The following is a 20765-nucleotide window of genomic DNA, read 5'->3' as shown; positions in this document are numbered from 1 at the left end:
TAATTGAATTGTGTAGAGTTTTTTTTTTCTTTAACTGATTCCAGGCAAGTGAAGAAAACTTTGAATGAGCAAGTTTTTTTTTTTTTTTTTTCTTCACAAGGCAAGTAGTCTCCTCCTTGTCCCCCAGTCCCTCCGCCCCTATTAAAGAGAGGATCACCATCAACATTTGCACTGGTTTAAAGACCCCCTTAACTTGAAGGAGGAAGAAAGGCTACAGCAAGAGGAAACGTCAAAGAGCGTCTGGAAAAAATTACCCGTTGATGGTTTGGAGAAATTTGCTTAAAGAGGACTTGAGAGTAGTGCAAGAGCCGCACACAGATTTTAAACTGTGCACATCTGGATTGCCCACTTCTATGTGCACAGCCAGACCTGCACTGTATCAGCACTGGGCAATTACAACGAAGAAGTTTCCTTTAAGCACAGTTTAGCCATTTATTTTATACTTAGTCTAGATAGATTTTTATTTTATTTTTGATTTAAAAAAAAAAAGTTGGAATACAAGTGGAAAAAAAATATTTTTTTTTCCTTCTTTTCAACCAACCACTTTTTTTTTTCTAAGTGGTTTTTGCAATTTTTGTTTTAATTACTGCCTCAACATTGCTGACCCGAGCTGATTACCTCAGTATTGGAAGACCACACATATCAGAGGGCAGCGCTGTGACTATAGGACTCTGGGATTCTCAAGGTAAACTTTGTGATTTCTACTTTTTTCTTTTTACACGTGTTTCTGAGTTTTCAGCTGCTCAGGCTGGGGGGGCGACCTGTGGCTCCCCCAAGGGTTGGAGAACTGCAGACCACAGAGTGCTCTGACAGTGGCTGGTGGCAGGGCATGCTGATACTTGTAGTGCCATAGCTCCACAACGGCTGGAGCTGCCTAGCCCTGATTTAAATTTTGTTTGAGTGCGAAAATCGTTCAATTTAAAGTACATTTTCACATATATTTAGCAATGAATATTACAATAGTTTGCATATGTGTGTGAGTGTATATATCTATATGTAAATATAAATAAACATATATCTATCTATCTATATATAGATATATATATATATATATATCTATCTATCTATCTATCTATCTATCTATCTATCTATCTATCTATATATATAATGAGTGCATTTCCATATTTACAATTTTAAATTGTATACACTTATTATTTGCTAGTATAGTCACTAATGTTTATCGCGGGGCGAAGTGTATTCAGGAGACGTTTTAATTAGTATTTGCTTCTGAAATGTGCTAGTGACAGATCAATTTCTCTATGTTGATAAAATGTATCCATTCATTGTACTCTGTGCTCTTGGTCTTCCGTTATAATTGGGAAGGCGATGATGGTTGTAGAAAAGAGGAGGGGGGCGTGTGGGGCAGCTCATTGCCTCTAGGAATGAAGTACGTGCCAGTTACTTGTCTAGGTATGGGGGGGGGGGGGGGGGGGGGTGTCAAGTCCAACCTCAGACGCAATGACAAAAGGATTTTAGAATGATAGGACACAGACACCTTTCTATTGAAATTGCAAATCCAGGATGGGCTTTGTCGGACTGTTACATCCATTGACAGAAGAGTCTTCGCACCTCTTCAGCTCAGCATCTGAATGGAAGGATGGGCTGTTTGATGTAACTCTTCCTGAGATACATTGTAACAAGCATGTTAGACTTGCTAGCAGTTACTTTGTAGCAGTGTCTTTAAACCTGTGAATCAGTCTTGCATCCATAATAGCAGGGTCTGAAACGTGGCATATTATAGTGTACCTACTTAAATAAAGCCTGTTTCATGGTGACCAGGGTGAGGTTACTGGCAGATAATCAGCATCCAGATAGCCATACTGTATTATAAAACCAAAATAGTGATCCCTCCCCGTTTGGGACAGAAACCAGAACTGTGCTGGAACCAGTAGTAGGGATATAACGTTATTTGGCATCTTGCTTGCAAAATGAAAAGCTAAGTCATTAAGACAGGCAGAGTCAGCCAAAGAGACAAACACGTGGATTCATAAAACATTCATGTGATTGAACAGAGCATCACTGTGTCACTTAATGCCGATTTTAAGCAGAAAGAGCTATTTTTTTTTAGAGAAATCAGCAATAAGCTTCTTGCTATTTGTACATATCACTTGCAGCAAAGTCAGAGAGAGATGGGTATTTAAATCATAAAATGCACTCTACACAGAGGCTAGTTGTATGAGACTTGGCTGAGCTCCTGAACATAGAGCTTGCAGAGCAATGAAGTTGCCTCTTGTACTCCCCTTGCTCACGTGACTCGTATGGGGGAATACCTTTGACGTCAGATAGCTCCAGACCTCCCTGAGTGACGCAATAACCCCCCATTTGCCTGTGATTGGATGGCTGTAGGCTGGGGGTTCCCTGCAGTTGAGAACTAAATTTGGAGCTAAAGGAGAGATAGTAAAGGAACATGGGAAATTTTATAGCAGTGGTGACAGCACAAAGATTATATAGTGAATCTGTTATAACAGAGGGGCAGAGGAAGTTGCTATCTCTACTTATAAAAGGAGAGGCACTTTTTTTCCATTGGAGATTTGTAGAACATTTTCCTATGCTTTGAGCTCTTCACCATCACCTTCTACCTTATCAGTAAGGACTAAGAATAGAACATGCCTATGCTTTTACTCCTTCTATAGTCCTTAGTGGTTTAATGGTGCAGTATCCATCTGCAGCAATGCTGAAAGTCTCAAAGTCACAATGGAAGTATAGAGATAGACAGCATCTCTGTCAGACTAATTGGCTTGTTTTATGGCATTTCAATAATTTGCCAACTATTGATTAAATTAAACCAACCTATACTAAATATTAAACCACATGGTACAGTGTTAGTGCTGCATTTCCAATTTTTTTCGGTTAATTAAGGTTGCAATACGACGCGTTTTACCAATTTAAAATATTTATCCAATGGAATTTTTATTTCAAGTGTTTCCCAGAGGTGATTCGGTTGACACTGAAAGCGGACCTGTCACCTTCACACAATAAGGCAGCTGTTTCTCGTGGTTTTAACCAAAATTCATCCTACCAGTTCACTATTACCTTGTGACACCAATGAGATATGAAGCAAAAGTGCATTGTCATGGATATTAAATTAATTCATTGGTCAATTTTAACTCCTATCCTAACAGACTTTTTAGTGCTCTTGGATAAAGATAATTAGTGGCAATTGTTTTTATCATTTTTTGTATATCACTATCATATTATGCAGCACTTTACAGAGAATATTAATCATAAACATCGGTGTAATAGTCATAGGCATCTAAAACAAGTAGGGGGCTATCAAACAGCTTATATCCAAAGGGTAATGGGTTTCTAAAAAAATAAATTATGCATTCCAAGAAAATGGATAACATTGACATGTATTCTAAGAAGTATGATTTACACAAAATGCTTAATTACATAGTGCTAACATTTTTAAAATTTAAAAGTAAGTGCATTGTTTCAAATTGAATCCTATCCCAGGCATACTAATTAATTTTTTTTAGATAACTCATACAGTAATTGATGATTGTTATTGCAGGGGTCTGTCATCCAGTTCGCTCCCCTAGTAGTCAGTTAGAGAAGAGCAGTTAAAGGGTGGTCTGCTTATATCCAGGGGGAATACACAGTAGCATGTCGTATTTATTTTGGATTTTCATAACTTTTTTTTAAATTATTATTATTTATTTTGGGTGAAGAGGAAATGCTTTGCATTTTGCTACTATGGGAAACTTTTTTCAAAAACCCACAATGAAGTTTTCCATAATTTTCCCTTGTGGGTAACCATATGATAATATTTTCGTTACATGTTACTCTTTTTAAACTTGCATCAAAACATACATAGAATAAACAGAGAGACACCAGGACCTGTAAGCGCATATTATTTTTTCTTATGACAATAATTGTCAGTTATTAATACTATTCTAATTATTATTATTAAATGTCAGACATTACATTTTCTTTGCATCGTGATATGGTAGTGTTTGAAAAATTGGAGATGATGCCTATAGCAACCAATCAGATTCTAGCTGTCATTTTGTAGAATGTACTAAATAAATGACAGCTAGATTCTGATAGGTTGCTCCAGGCAACATCCCCACTTCTTCAATCCTGCAGTGTAGTAAATATACCCCATAGACTTTAAATAGATGTGGTGAATTACAGTTCTTTATAGCAGTTTTATATATAGATATAATATATATATATATATATATATATATATATATACCATTTTATTTTTAGTTTATAATGCTGCCATTCCACATAGGAATGGGTTGTGTATTATTTAGTCCTCTTACATTGTGTCAAACTTCATTGAAACATCTGTCCCAGCTGTTGTGAGAGGAAGCATATGGCCACCACAGCCGTCTCCTCCTGTCAGTCACATGTCCGGACCACCTCATTGCATTGGTCATTGGCTCCAGGAGACTTTTACTAGTCAATGACGATTATTAGTAGTTGTTTCACTGCAAGTAAAGGAAAGTCATCTCATACAGCACTTTGGTCGTTGGCCAGGATGCAACAGACCTGAACATATTCACCTTATTATTTAGTTTAGAGCCCAGTTTCCATTGTGTGCTAATCATTTACCCAATAGAAGTCTTCTGATCTCTACTGAGCTGCAGAACATGTCTTCTATCTAGCTTCTCATTGTCAGATGTAGTTTGTAGAGCAGGGGTCAGGGAACTTTTTTTACCTTTTACCCCAAAATATATTTAGATACACTGACGTTACCCACTTGATTTGAAAGGGAGGAAATCATATATTATTAATTATTGGAATTCAAAATTTTATTGAATATATTAAAAATTTCTTTGAAAGCTTCAACTTCAAAACTTCAGGTTTTGGAGAAATGATGTTGCTTAATTTTTGATACAAGAGCATCAATATTGGGGCATTTTGATGTCAGAGCAATTTGGATACAGTCTTCAGCGTCCAATCGATTTTCCTGCTTTGTTTTTATGTTCGTTAGAGCGGAAAATCCTTGTTCGCAAAGGTAGGTTGTTGCAAAAGGCAGCAACTTTTTGACTGCCTCATCATGTGCAATTTTGAATGTCTTAGCAGTTATTGACATCCAAAAATATGACAGATCTGCTTTGTTTTCAAATGCAATACGTGCTTCATTATTGCATCGAAGCTCAAGAAGTGCCTCTGCCAACCCTTGAGGCTCTTCTGGTACAACAGCAATTTTACATTTAAAGGGGTCTACATTCCAACTGACAGCATGTGAATCGGCAGCATTACCCCCAGGAATTTTATTTTTACCCCATTTGGGGTAATTTATCTCTGTTCCCTGACCACTGTTGTAGAGCATCTCCTAGTAATAAAACTTTATTTCCTTCCCAACATCCTAAACAACTGCTGTCCTTAAAGACACATTATCTGATGCTGCTGCTGACCACAGATCACTTGCAGCTTAACGTTGGGGCCAAGTAGAGTGTCAGAAAGATAACCTCACACAGCTTGAGGTCAACATATCTGATAACCATCTTATCAACTTGGGGTCCACTCAGGCATCAATCTTGGGCTATTTGCATGATACAGTCTATGATTTTAGCAATGTGTGCCAGAAAAAGGAAACTCTGTTCCTACAAATAATTTCTTACAGAAGCCTATAACATGTCTTTTATTTGCAACGCTGCAGATGACAAGCTTGCAAACGTGACTCAAGATAGGACAGTGCAAACTGAAATCTGGCTCTGATTCTTGGCAGCTCAATTAGGTCCATTGAAGGTGGTTCACATGTTGGCATTTACTTATAAAATGCCCATAGACAAGTTGTGAATGCTGGCTCAGATATAGATCATTTACTGCCCAAACAAAGCACCAATCTCCACAATTGTATTGTGTTTTACTTGCTTACCTATATATAAAACATTAATAGTTGCCAGTCTGCTTTCCAGCTCAATCATTGTTGTCCGGATTTCTGGCCCCTATGACACTTGGCAGACAATGGATCTTTGAGACCATTTCAGACATGATATAATTTTCCACCACAAACGTACATGCATCCAATAACACAGGCTCTAGTGGGCAATCAACTTAAGTCTACATTCTTTACGTTAATCCTTCCCTTCCTATTCACTTATGTGCTTACACTATACCAGGAATATCACTGAAACTGTTTCGCTCCAGACAGTATAACATTGTGTTAAACTACAGGAGCTACAGCAGTATATAAATAATTATTTTGTTCTCTTTATGTCATTATTCTAAAATAAAATATAGACCAGGTAGAGGTCCTATACTTCCATGGCAATCACCTTTCTGTGTTCTCTTATTGAATTACCTATCTTCTATAGGTCTGGCCAACTTGTGGCTCTCCAGGTATTGTCAAACTACAAGTCCCAGCATGCTTTGCCAGAAAATGGCCAGCAACAGAATGCTGGCAGGTCATGCTGTGTCTTGGACTGTCACAACACCTGCATAGGTTGGCCAGGCCTGATCTATACTCAGTGGAGGTAGCCATTTTGTTGGATGAACCATATGAGATTGCAGCCTATCAATTTACAAGGAACTGCTGATAGCACGGAACCCAAGGAAAAAAATGTCCGCCTCCACCATGTGTAAACAAAGTATGCACTTTCCATAGAGTGATATTGTAAAAAATCATGTGTTAGGCTTTCAATCTTTTCTGACAAAGTGTACCCTTTACGTACAACAGTGGGCTGAGCCAAAAGTCATATAAACGCTGCCTGTCCATTGGTTAAGATCTTGGATCTCACTGAGGCAGGAGACACACTGACATTTCTGTACTCTGTTGAGTATTGTACAGTAAATGCTGCACAGTTAGCAGCACGGCACATCCTGGTGTCCACTACTGGGCCCCACAAAAGGCTCACACAAGCAGAGTCATTCGCATCTTGGGCCTGATTCAGTAAGGATCTTAATTTGAGAAACTTCTTATTTCAGTCTCCTGGACAAAACCATGTTACAATGCAAGGGGTGCAAATTAGTATTCTGTTTTGCACATAAGTTAAATACTGACTGTTGTTCCATGTAGCACACAAATATCAACTTTAAATTTCAGTGTACAAATAATCTATCAAGTATTTGTGTGCTACTTAAAAAAACAGTCAGTATTTAACTTATGTGCAAAACAGAATACTAATTTGCACCCCTTGCATTGTAAAATGGTTTTGTCCAGGAGACTGAAATAAGAAGTTTCTCAAGTTAAGATCCTTAATGAATCAGGCCCCTTGTGTCTACAACTCCTTGCGCTTATAGAGACGGATCGGGGTAGGCAAAGTACAATAAGGGCATGTTCAAGTAAATGCGACTGATGTAGACACGAACACAGATTCAGACGCGCCTGTTAGGATAGGTATCTGTTAGGGGTACTTTGCCCCTTGTTCCGCCACAAAGCAATAACGACCACAATTAGCTAAGATGCCTCCGACTTTGAATACTTTGCAGAAAGTTTTTCTGACGCAGTTTACGCCTGCATTTTAAATGGAAATGATGTCCAACTCTATATGAGGCTCCGTGTTTGATAATAAATTCCGACCTGCACTGATGCTAGTGGCGGACATTAGCATGTGACACACCAGAGACTTTGAACAACAGTCCACGATTCTTTCAGCTGTTCAATGGACAACAGTCCCCACGCTAATGTTTACTATAAGCGTGACTTTGATATACATCCAGCGCTTTCCAAAACAGGGGCAGTATTTGTTTGCAGCTCTGTGTTTTTCTCCAGAATCACAACTTGCCCTGAATGGTGATTTTGTCACATTCTATGAAAGTACAGACTTTTTTTTTATTATTGAAAGAAACATGTGCTATTTGAGGTGAATTCACAACATTCCAATTCCACAGTGAGCTCTTTAAATATCCTGGCTTTCTGCCTTAGAACAAGCGGCATGTGTAACGCCTCTTTACTTAAAGCTCTCATTTAAGTACGATCGAGCCTTCAGTAATGCACAATACTTTGGCAAAAAGTTGGTAAAAAGTAATGTAGCTATCCGCCCTGATGAGTGTATGAGACATAATGCTTTTATGTACACCTGCACCGTACCCCCATCCAAGTATTGAAACTCTATATATTATCCTCAAATGTATTGATTATCTTCATTGCTAGCATAAGTAGTCCATTAACAATTAAATACATTTATTTATATATATATTTTTTTAAATGATGTTTAGCAACTTTTACGACAGGAAAAATCTGGCGTCAGGAGGGAAGGAAATAAAATGTACATTCTGAGCGCCGTCGCTGGGTTTGAAATACGTATAGACGTCTCGTTCTTCCTGCAGCAAAATGAGTTCAGCATCTGCTTGTAACTGGGAGATGTTGTCTGAAGTAGAGGCTAATCCGGCAATGAACACTTGGAGTCTGGGCTGGCTAAGGCTGTACAGGAAAGACAGCAATCACAAGTGCATGATGTAAGAGGGTGGTGTTGCAGTAAGCAGCTGGAGCCAACAGATGATGTGCTAGGAGTAATCAGAGCACACTCAGCTGGCTGATAAAAATACAAAGAAAAGAAAGACCAGCCACAGACTTATCATAATGTTCCCAGGACCGCAATCTTATTTTCTTTTTTTTTTATCGAATAAAAACAAGCTACCACCTAAGCTCATAATCTGGACTGTTCTGGGGTTCTCAGGATGGGTGGAAAAAGTGACTTATGGGATCTGTGCCATTGGATCGGTGCCTCTCGAACCTCTTTATACAGAGACTACACCCATGTTTAACAAACATAAAAGAACAGATTTACTATTGGATAGGACATGCTTAGTTGTAGAGTCTGGTTAGACACAAGTAGAGCTATACATCTACTAAACCGCTTCATTCTCTGAAGTACGTATTACCAGCAGGGCCGGAGGGGGCCTCCATTCCCCCGTGAGGCCCCCAATGTGAGCCGCCCGCCGCCCCCCGTGAGTCCCCCCAAGCACTTACCTGTCACTGCTGTCCTCCTTCCACAGCGCGCTGTAAGCGCCTTACTGATGAGATATCGCGAGAGATCTCCTCAGTAAGCAGATTACTGAGCGGCGCTGGGGATGGATGACTGCACTGACAGTGCTCAGCAGCATTGATCGGGCTGAAGGCGCCCCCGCCCCCGGACCGATCAATAATGCTGCTGAGGACTTTGAAGGGCCCCCTGGATGCCCGAGGCCCCTGGGCTGTAGCCCAGGAAGACCTCGGGTTAATCCGGCCCTGATTACCATTAACATTAAGCATGGTGGCTCAGTGAATAGCACTACTGCCTTACAGCACTGAGTTTAATTCCCGACTATGGCCTTATTTGTGTGGAGTTTGTATGTTCTCCCCGTGTTTGCGTGGGTTTCCTCTGGGTGCTCTGGTTTCCTCCCACACTCCAAAAACATACTAGTAGGTTAATTGGCTGCTAACAAAATTGACCCTAGTCTGTCTATGTCTGTGTTCTGTGTTAAGGAATTTAGACTGTAAGCCTCAATGGGGCAGGGACTGATGTGAGTGAGTTCTCTGTACAGCGCTGCGGAACTAGTGGCGCTATATAAATAAATGGTGATGATGATAATATGTTTCATCTTCGGAGATTACACTTAGGGGGGAATTCAATTATTCGTGGAGTGCCTCCGGAACGGTCAAAAAGGCACTCGCCGTTACTGCAACATCACGGATTTCTTTTTGCCCCCCATAGGAGGAACATCGCGGCTAATTGAATTCCCCCCTTAAAGAGACGTAAACTTCTCAGGGTTCTGCTCCTTATACGATACTTGGCCAATACTTTTTGCCGAGTGGCTTCATAAATCCACCAATACTGTCTCAAGCAAAAAAAAAAGTAATTGAAACCATTTTGATTGCTGGTTAATAAGATACATATATATATATATATATATATATATATATATTTTAAGATATTATTGTTTAGGCATATTTGTTTATTTCTGGTTCCCTTGGGTATGGCATAAAACCGCACTGATGATGTTTTGGCAAATAAGCTGAGTTTTGCCATATCCAAGGGCTGCGAAAACGAAACATGTCGCTATAAAAGTCTTGGTGATGAACACAGCAAAAAGATAATGCAATGTATTTAGTAAAAGTTGAAGGATGGCGTGTACAAACCAAACGCTTAAAGTTATCTGAAGGTGCAAACTCCTTTTAATGTAGTTTTACCTCCTGCATGGTGCTAAACACTTCGTTCTCAAAGAGGGAAGGTCCCCAATGAGCGGAATTTGATCATTAAGCCCCAGAATGCTGGCTTGTGCTCACAGCTTTCTGGGGCATAATAAACTGCAGTGACAGTGGTCACCCAGCAGGGGACAGTCTGGAGCACAGCTCCTAAGCAGCTGGTCCACAATGCAACTGCTACCCCGATACTTACGCCACTGACTGTAGTGTTGTCTTTAAAGCACAACAGAAGAATTTGACTAGACAACTATAGTCACTGGCATTGGGCAATAATCACCATCAGGAAATAATAATAATTAATAACCAGCAGGAGACAGATTAAAAAACAGATAAATAATTGAAAATTGAAATATTTCTCGAACAAATAGCATGCATAAATTTATAATTAGCTTATTACATCGGAATAGCAATCATGAGTTAACTTATTGATTATTATTCCTATAAATGTGATACTAATATATGTATATATCTCCTGTAAACAATATCTGTATGTATAATGGTTTCTGATGTAAATGTTTATAATCGTCGAGTTCTGATGTCATTATTTCAGAGTTGACAGCAAAAAAGTTGTGTATTACTAAGGATAAGAATAGTTTACTTCCAACCACAAAGTATTATTGGTATTAGAAATGAGCTGTATTGCCTTGCGGTGACTTCTTATATCCATATAATGCACAATAGGGGATACATCATCCTATATGTAATGTTTATTTATGGTATCAGGTGCTTTTAAGTGATCATTCTGCAGACATGCGACTAATAAGCTTTATATTTTTGTTGTTTCAGATGCATTGTGAACGATTTTTAACCATCCTAAGAATAATTGGAACTACCCTATTTGGAGTGTCGCTTTTACTAGGAATCACTGCTGCTTACATTGTAGGGTATCAATTCATCCAAACGGACAATTACTACTTCTCTTTTGGGCTGTACGGTGCAATTCTAGCGCTTCACCTCCTCATCCAAAGCCTCTTCGCTTACCTAGAGCACAGGAAAATGAAACGATCTCTTGAAACGCCTATAAAACTGAATAAATCAGTTGCTCTGTGCATTGCTGCCTACCAGGAGGACCCTGACTACTTAAGGAAATGTTTACTGTCCGTCAAACGGCTGACCTATCCTGGAATGAAAGTCATCATGGTCATCGACGGCAACGTCGACGACGACATCTACATGATGGATATGTTTAGCGACATCATGGGGACTGACCGGAGCGCCACTTACATCTGGAAAAACAACTTCCACGAAAAAGGTCCGGGTGAAACGGAGGAGTCGCACAAGGAGAGTATACAACACGTTACTCAACTGGTTCTCTCCAACAAATACATTTGCATCATGCAGAAATGGGGCGGAAAACGAGAAGTGATGTATACGGCCTTCAAAGCACTTGGCAGAAGCGTGGATTATGTGCAGGTAGGTCATAAGTCGTACGCGTGTTTGCCAGTAAAAACATAGCCCAAATAAAAGGGCCTTTTGTACAATCTGTGTAGCGTGTTACAGGATATGCCAGGCAGTCTCTGACACAGAGAACCATTGAGACGATTTAAAACACGCTTTGCTCCATGAAAGCTGATTTCTCCCTTATAAAGTGGTTGGATAAACTATGAGCTGAAATGAAAGTGGATAACGTCATTCTTGAGAGCTGACCGGGTGCACCTACAGCCACATTTTACGCCCCCCAAATACATGTGTTCCTAGAGGACATGACAGATGCAAAATTATACTCATTCTCTGGGTGTAGAAATAAGTCATGCACAAAAATAGCCACCTGTAACTTGATCAGGTTAAACTAATACTCCAGCAGACAGCACAGTATTTTCATACTCTGATTGCAGGGTAAGGCAGTAGAACGCTGCCTTTGTGAATTAATTATCCCCCATGTGCTGTACCCTTTTTTCTTTAAGTTTATAAATTTGTCATTTTATTCTAAGCTCTAGAAACCTGCAGGCCATTACCCTGTTCCAAATAACGCTTACCAGCTGCCCAAGTCTATATTTTACAAAGTTTCTTGTATATAGCAAAAAATAATAACTCTCAAACTGGATACATAACAGATCTTTACCTGATCATCATAGTTGTAAGAGAACTAATTTCCTCCAAATTATTTCTAAACAAGAACTATGTTGCAAAATTCTTTTGCACTACAGGTAATCAAGGGCCTGATTCATTAAGGATCTTAACTTAAGAAACTTGTTATTTCAGTCTCCTGGACAAAACTATGTTACAATGCAAGGGGTGCAAATTAGTATTCTTTTTGCACATAAGTTAAATACTGACTGTTTTTTCATGTAGCACACAAATATCAACTTTAAATTTCAGTGTACAAATAAGATATCAAGTATTTGTGTGCTACATGAAAAACAGACAGTATTTAACTTATGTGCGAAAAGAATACTAATTTGCACCCCTTGCAATGTAACATGGTTTTGTCCAGGAGACTGAAATAAGAAGTTTCTCAAGTTAAGACCCTTAATGAATCAGGCCCCAAGTTTTGAGGAATGTTTGTACTAGTATACACATCCATGTTTTCATAATGACATTTGTATAATAATAATAATAATAATAATAATAATAATAATAATAATGATAATAATAATAATAATCATAATTTATTATAATTGCTTTTAATATTGTGATCTTAATTATTAGAATATAAAATAATTCATTAATAAATAGTTATTAGAAATTAAAAAGATTAAATGTCATTACTATTATTACTATTATTATTTTTATTATTTATTTATTGAGCCACTCCCACTATAGCATAGTTGCCTACTCTCCCGAAACGCCTGGGAGACTCGCGAATTTTTGGGAGTTCTCCCGGACTCCCGGGAGAGCAGGGAAATCTCCCGCATTGTGCCCACTTCGTTGGTGAAGTGGGTGGGGGCGGGGCTAAATGGGTCATCAGGCTTAACGAAACGCCCAGCGTGGGCCGAACCCTTTTGATGGAGCCCCGGAGATCACACTGCCAAAGTTGCCAAATATGCACTATAGATATTTATAAGAGTCAGACAACCTTTGAGCCCAGATCTTCCCACATTTATTTAATCATTTTTATATGTAATTATTTTATTTATTTAATGTTTTATTATTTTGGCCTCCTGAGGGCCCTAAGGTATAACCTTTTTGTGTAATAAAGCAACAAACCCCTCTCCCCCAAAAAACTCAATATTTTCAACATTTCCAACAAAGCTGTCTTTTTATTTCATTTAAAAAAAACCGAAGGAGGAACACATGTCTAATTTAAGTAACGTTTTTTCCTGAGCTGCATATGGCGTACACATTTCTCTTTTAACTCGTGCTGCCTAACACCTGAGGATTGGCTGCCCCCTTTAATGTTAGCTGAGGTCAAGCCCATCTAATCCCGTAGGGATAGGAGGTGGAGTGTTTGCAGTCATGAATTAGGAGCACGGTAGATTTGTTAGTTAAAATACATACGGTTGGCAAGGTGAAACAGAAAATATTTTCTCTAGAGAAAGTTGTTTCATTCCTCAAGAAAATCCCTCTACATGCATCACCTCCCAAAACAATTTCACTGTCTCCTAACTATGAGCCTTATCCCTAAAGACCCCTCTCTAGGCAGGGTCTCCTCGCCCCAGCACACACAGTACATCTGGCGAAAGTTGTCAGCAATTGACGTTGAATATGTGAATTTTCTAGTCCCTAAGCAGTCGGGTGGCGTTTTTCCAGGAAAAATAGTTTCTCATTCAAAGAAGGGTTTTTTTGCTATGCTTTTTTTTCTCATGCATATAATAAAATTATGATGTAAAGAGAAAAATGTCTACACATATTTAGCTTAAAAAAAAACCCCGCCAATGCTACAATATAACCACTCTTATTTTATCTTTGTTCCAGAATGTTACTTTTAGTCTATTACTTCTCTAATGTAATCACTCTGGGCTAATAGGGATTATTTGTGTATTTCTTCTTGTTATTTATTTTGTTCTTTGGAGCTAAGAGCTGAACAGCTGCAAATATTCTATGTATTGAGCAGTGAGGCGGCCATAAAATGATATAATAAGAGCCTGTCGCTGAAAGCAGTTTTATGCGATCAGAGGAGCGAGGCATAGTGACCAATGCTAAAGTTTGTTTTTGTGTTCATCTTGCGCTCTAACATTAAGATGTTCCCACAGTACTAAGCACCTGCAGCGTCCAAGTATCTGCAAGAGCTGTTTGGACGTTCGCCTCACTTGTACTCAACAAATCAGAGCTACAATTGACACTGTTGGGAGAGATGAGCAGTGATAGAGCCAAATGATTTAAAGAAGATTGAGAAGGCTCTTGTAACAGTATATATATTTGTTATAGCTGTCTCTGCTACCTCCACAATATTCCTGTGTTGGACTCCAGTTTTGTGTGAATCACCCCTCTCTGGCAGCACAGTGGCTTAGTGGTTGGCACTTCTGCCTTACAGCACTGAGGTCATGAGTTCAATTCCCGACCATGGCCTTATCTGTGTTTAGTTTGTATGTTCTCCCCGTGTTTGCGTGGGTTTCCTCTGGGTGCTCCGGTTTCCTCCCACACTCCAAAAACATACTGGTAGGTTAATTGGTTGCTAACAAATTGACCCTAGTGTGTGTATGTCTGTGTGTGTTAGGGAATTTTGACTGTGAGCCCCAATGGGGCAGGGACTGATGTGAGTGAGTTCTCTGTACAGCGCTGCGGAATTAGTGGCGCTATATAAATAAATGGTGATGATGATGATGATACTGTAGCACAAGTAATCATTTATTGGGTTTTCCTCCATTAAATCCCTATTGTAACCTTTACCGAAGTCCGGAGAGGAGAGCACTGTCAGCGCTGGAAGATTGAGCCCAGTCATTCTACTGAATTAACTAGGGCGGCATGTGTTTAGTATATGCGCCACTTCATTGGTCGCTTTTGTCCAATCAGGTGCTGCATTCACTACACACCTCCAGTTTGTGCTCCCATCTAGTGCTCTTTTCTTCGTGCTGTCAGCTGAGATAGCGGCTCTTTAGTTCCACCAAAGCGATACATGGGAGGGGGTGGGGTATTTTAAAGCTAGAAGGGAATCCATACAGTTCAAACGTAAAGTTTAGGAATTCTCAGATATAATAACTTTCGTTTTATCCAGTTATCCAATATGTCGCCATGTGTATATTTAGTCATCTAGCTTCTGAGCAGAGTGCATAAACTCCATCTAACTTTGGTGTGATATTTGTTTTTTTTAGGTATGTGATTCTGACACAGTGCTTGATCCAGCGTCATCTGTCGAGATGGTGAAAGTTTTGGAGGAAGATATGATGGTGGGGGGCGTGGGAGGAGATGTGCAGGTAAATGATGTCAATTTTAAAAGTTTATTTGGTGACTCTAGAATGCTTTGACTTATAGTTCCACAAGAGCTGGAGAGCCTTCATATGGTATAGTGACTGTCAATGTAATCTTCCCCTCCTCTTTTAAACAAGCTCTTGTCTCCCCCATACTCAAGAAACTGTCCCTTGATCCCGCCTCTCTCTCTAATTACCGCCCTGTTTCGCTTCTTCCTTTTGCCTCCAATCTCCTTGAACGGGTTGTCTACAACCCTCTCACCTCTTTTCTTTTTCCTCACTCACTCCTTGACCTGCTCCAATCCGGTTTCCGCCCTCTCTAATCCACTGAAACTGCCCTCACTAAGGTCACTAATGACTTTCTCCTCGCTAAATCCAAAAGACACTACTCCCTTCTTATCCTTCTTGACCTCTCTGCTGCCTTCGATACCGCTGACAACGCATTCCTTTTGAAAACTCTAAAAACTATAGGCCTCTGTAACACTGCCCTCTCCTGGATCTCCTCTTACCTCACCAACCGTTCCTTCTCAGTCTCTCCACATGCCTCTACATCTACCCCTCTTCCCTTACCTGTTGGCATTCCTCAAGGTTCTTACCCCCCTGCTTTCTCCCTCTACACCTCCTCCGTTGGTGTCCTCATCCGCTCTTTTGGCCTCCAGTACCACCTCTATGCTGATGATACCCAAATGTATCTTTCATCCCCTGACCTCTCCCCATCCCTTCTGTCTCGTGTCTCCTGCTGTTTCTCGGTCATCTCACCATGAATGTCCCAATGCTTCCATAAACTCAATATGTCCAAGACTGAACTTATCGTCTTCCCCCCTTCCAGGACCCTCCCATCTCCCCCCTCTCTATTTCTGTTAATAACACTACCCTCGTCTCTATCACTCAAGTCCGATGCCTTGGGGTCGTCCTTGATTCCTCTCTCTCCTTCAAGCCTCACATTCTGTCCCTCTCAAAATCCTGCTACTTCCACCTTCGGAATAGATACATCCCTTTCTCAACATGGAAACTATGAAAAGCCTCGTTCACGCATTTGTAATCTCTCGCCTTGACTACTATAACCTCCTTCTCTCTGGCCTGACTGACTCTCACCTTAACCCTCTTAAGTCTATCCTCAATGCTGCTGCCTGCCTAATTTTTCTCTCCCGCCGCTCTATCTCTGCTGTCTCCCTCCAACAGTCACTACATTGGCCCCCCATGGCCTACAGAATTAAATTTAAACTCCTCATCCTCACCTTTAAAGCTCTTAATCAATCCTCCCCTCCCTACATCTCCAATCTCATCTATACCTACACTCCTAGCCACCCCCTCCGCTCTGCCTGTGATTGCCGCCTCACTACTTCACTGATCACCTCTTCCCACTCCCGTCTCCAGGACTTTGCCCGGGCTGCTTCCCAGCTGTGGAACAATCTTCCACGTTCCATCAGGGTAGCATCTTCTCTCAAAGGCTTCAAGCGTGCCGTTAAGACTTATTTCTTTATTCAAGTCTATCAGTCCTTCTCCTAACTCCCGTGTCCCAGCTCTCTCCCCAGTTAGTACCACCCTATTTGTGTCTCCCCCTTTCCTTTAGGATGTAAGCTCTCATGAGCAGGGCCCTCTTTTCCTTGTGTGCTCCTTCTACTATTCCAGCACCCCCTGTACCTCTTGGCCTGCTTCCTAGTTTTCTTAAGCTTCTGCCTACATCTCACTGATTTATATTATCACTTTCATTCATTGCCCCAGAAATAATCTGATTTGCACCATGTCACCTGTGTGTGTGTATATATATTTTTGTTCTTCATTTTCTATTCTTTCTGTATCATGTTGTGTCTTGAGTCACTGTTTTCTGTATATGTCATGTACGGCGCTGTGGACCCTTTGCGGCGCCTTATAAATTAAAGATAATAATAATAATGTGTAGGACTCCCTTGTGCCCTAGTTTTCCAAGTCCCCTTTGTCCCACCCAAAATCTTACAATACTTATTTTCCCATCATTTAAAATCCAGATGAGCCCAATAAATAGGTCAAGTTTAATCAGGTTCCTGCAACTGATTTACCTTATTTGGGACCTAGAATGACGTATGGGGAGGGCTGAGCAAACGTGAGCTCACATAGGTTTCAAGGTATTTCTATTAAAAAATAGGGGAGCCTGAGAAATGTGTCTGTCAGGATATTGAGTGCGTGATATCAGGACCACATAGATTATGTGTCTCTCTACCCTTCAAAGAGCCCACACTGCCAGCCCGTTATTGTCTATAGAGATGTCTGACTGTAATCCAGGGAGGCTGAGCTGCTTGTCGTTACCAAGAGTTCCTTGCTGTTCTTGGCTAGATCTATCCCTTTGAAAGTAATACATCGTTGTAGTCACTTGGATGACATGAGGCTTGCTGAAATGCTAATTTATGATTATCCAGAGAGCTGGCAGGAAGGGCAGACCCTCTAGACAAGCGGTTGTGCTTTCACAATTAAAGTAAAATATGAGCATTGGAGGAGAAACACTTTAGATCTTCCTTTTGATGTTCAGTTCACTGCTTCATTGTTCCTCTTCCTCATACATATAATTTGGTCGTCTCATGTTGTTTTTATCCAAGAGTAATTATTTCTGCATTAAATCCCATCCTTGTACTTGGCGAGCTTAGCTAGCTTGATTCTTTATATTACCTTTGTGTAAGTTTTATGTTTAGTATTGTTGTATTATTATTATTATCATTATTATTATTATTATTATTATTATTATTATTATTATTATTATTATTATTGTTGTTCCTATTATTATCATTATGCTAAATGTTCAGGGTCATAGTTATAAATAGCCAAGGAATGCCAGATGCAAAATTAAAATGCTGGTGTTTGCAAAATATACTCTATCTAAATGACTTATTTTCACTGTATGATTTTATTTGTATTTACAAAAAACATAGGGACATAAGTCAAACAGCCTTAATGCTTTGCATGTTTTCAATTGGTAATGGGATTTCCACCTTCATACAACTTTAATTGGCCTCTATGTGCCTTCCTAAAAAAAAATCTTGGAAAAAAGCCTTTATATTATCCAGGCACGATTATACTTCGGTTGCTCTTGGAGATGTCGCAGCTCAAGTCTTCTTTGCTAAGAGCATTAGATACAGTGGCATCTACATAGTAATTTAGGGTGGTATCCACAGACAAGAAAATAAAAAAAACGTAACCGATTAAACAGTTAATGAAAAGTTTTTCCGAAAAGTTTTATCTTTAATGATGTCATTGGGAAATATGGAACTCATGGAGAGAAATGTTTGATGTACATTTGTCTTTTGTTTAATTTTGGCTCGTATCTTGCCTCAATAATTAATACATTTTGCTTTCTTTTTCTACACAGATTTTAAACAAGTATGAATCATGGATCTCTTTTCTAAGTAGCGTTAGATATTGGATGGCCTTCAACATCGAGAGAGCTTGTCAGTCCTACTTTGGGTGTGTCCAGTGTATTAGTGGACCGCTGGGAATGTACCGTAACTCACTGCTACATGAATTCTTAGAAGACTGGTACAACCAAGAGTTTATGGGTTCCCAGTGCAGTTTCGGAGATGACAGACATCTAACCAATCGAGTCTTGAGTCTGGGCTATGCAACCAAATACACAGCCCGGTCAAAGTGCCTTACGGAGACACCCATCGAGTATTTACGATGGCTTAACCAGCAGACCCGTTGGAGCAAGTCCTACTTCCGAGAATGGCTATACAACGCCATGTGGTTCCACAAGCATCATTTATGGATGACCTATGAAGCTGTGATTACCGGATTCTTCCCTTTCTTCTTAATTGCAACTGTAATTCAGTTGTTCTATCGGGGACGGATATGGAACATTCTACTGTTCTTGTTGACCGTACAGTTTGTTGGCCTCATCAAGTCTTCCTTTGCCAGTGTTCTCCGGGGGAATATCGTCATGGTTTTCATGTCTCTCTATTCGGTGCTGTACATGTCCAGTTTACTGCCAGCAAAGATGTTCGCCATTGCGACCATCAACAAAGCAGGATGGGGCACGTCGGGAAGAAAAACTATCGTTGTCAATTTCATAGGATTAATTCCTATAACCGTGTGGTTTACAATCCTCTTAGGTGGTGTCTTTTTCACCATATGGAAGGAAACGAAAAAGCCATTTGCAGAATCTGAACAGACAGTTCTTATAATCGGTGCAATACTTTACGCCTGCTACTGGGTGATGCTGTTGACTTTGTACGTGGCTCTGATCACCAAGTGTGGCAGGCGGAAGAAGGAACAGCAATACGACTTGGTGCTTGATGTATGATGATACTCAATTGCCTATGAAGTGTGCAAACTTACCAGAAATTATCAAAAGCCTTAAGAGACTTTTTTTTTTTCTAGGAGTATTACGGACATGAGTTCATGTCTTTAAGGGAAATATAACACTGCTGCTGGGATCTGAACAAACTGTGGATCATTTTCGTGTATCCAAAGCCAAAATAGTTGAACACTTTTTCGAGAAGATGAACACAACTTTAAGCCAGGCCTCTTCTTGGTTCAGAGGAGGCCATTTTGTTTGTGCACTTTTTTTTTTTTTTTTTTATTATTTGTGCATATGCCTGACAGTGTTATGTACTATATACCTCACTGGTCATGCTTATGTTTGAGTGGTCATGATGGGAAAGGAGTTTAAAAGGTTTCTAGGCCTCGTTCACTAACGGATCTTTTCTAATTTTTTTCCTCTGGAAAAGTTCCTTTGTAATTTGGCCAAGTGGCTTTAGCAATACACTACGACATTATTTATAAACTTTGTTTTCGAAAGTTACTATTTTATTTTAAATTTTTTTTATTTTTTTTTCTAGTGATGGTACTTTGGCCATCAATTATAAATGCCATGTGTGCTTAAAATAAAAGCGCGATGGTTATGCTGTATTTTTATATTATTGTATTAATTATGTTTTTTTTATTTGTATGCCAATGTTTAAAATTTTTACATATTTTATATTTTACTTATCGGATAAATCATCCGGTTCTCTATTCTTTTTAAAATGGTGGGTTTTTATTGTTTTGTTTTTTTTTTGTTTTTTTGTTTTTAAACTGATACTGGCCAAAATGTGAAGCTTTATAATAGTTCATATTTTTCACCAAGAAAAGAATAAAATAATTATTTGTACTTTTATGTCTGGTTATATTTATTAATTTATGGCAAGAGTATACTAAGTGTGCAGAGAAACTTCTTCATTTTACTTGACTGACACTTTCATCATCATTAGCAGCTATTTATATAGCGGCACTAATTCCGCAGCGCTGTACAGAGAACTCACTCACATCAGTCCCTGCCCCGATGGAGCTTACACTCTAAATTCCCTAACATACATACACAGACAGAGAGAGAGACTAAGGTCAATTTATTAGCTGCAAAATAACCTACTAGTATGTTTTTG

General features: G+C 39.5%; 1 protein-coding gene across 1 annotated transcript; it reads left to right on the top strand.

Moving 5' to 3' along the window:
• Window positions 1-200: 200 nt before the first annotated feature.
• Window positions 201-20332, top strand: HAS2 (hyaluronan synthase 2). The gene is made up of 4 exons (XM_075211411.1): window positions 201-685; window positions 10874-11500; window positions 15280-15381; window positions 18716-20332. The coding sequence occupies exons 2-4, from the start codon at window positions 10874-10876 to the stop codon at window positions 19643-19645; spliced, it is 1659 nt and encodes a 552-aa protein (XP_075067512.1). The 5' UTR covers window positions 201-685; the 3' UTR covers window positions 19646-20332.
• The last annotated feature ends 433 nt before the right edge of the window (window positions 20333-20765 follow it).

This window comes from Mixophyes fleayi, chromosome 5 (assembly GCF_038048845.1).
Source record: "Mixophyes fleayi isolate aMixFle1 chromosome 5, aMixFle1.hap1, whole genome shotgun sequence".
NCBI classification, from domain to species: domain Eukaryota; kingdom Metazoa; phylum Chordata; class Amphibia; order Anura; family Limnodynastidae; genus Mixophyes; species Mixophyes fleayi.
This window is presented reverse-complemented; position numbering and strand designations above follow the sequence as displayed.

Bases quoted from the DNA above. Each gene is read 5' to 3' on its own strand.
- HAS2 (XM_075211411.1), top strand. From the start codon at position 10,874: ATGCATTGTGAACGATTTTTAACCATCCTAAGAATAATTGGAACTACC. The intron at 11,501-15,279 runs GTAGGTCATAAG...TGTTTTTTTTAG, and splicing joins GAAGCGTGGATTATGTGCAG to GTATGTGATTCTGACACAGT. The intron at 15,382-18,715 runs GTAAATGATGTC...TTTTCTACACAG, and splicing joins GCGTGGGAGGAGATGTGCAG to ATTTTAAACAAGTATGAATC.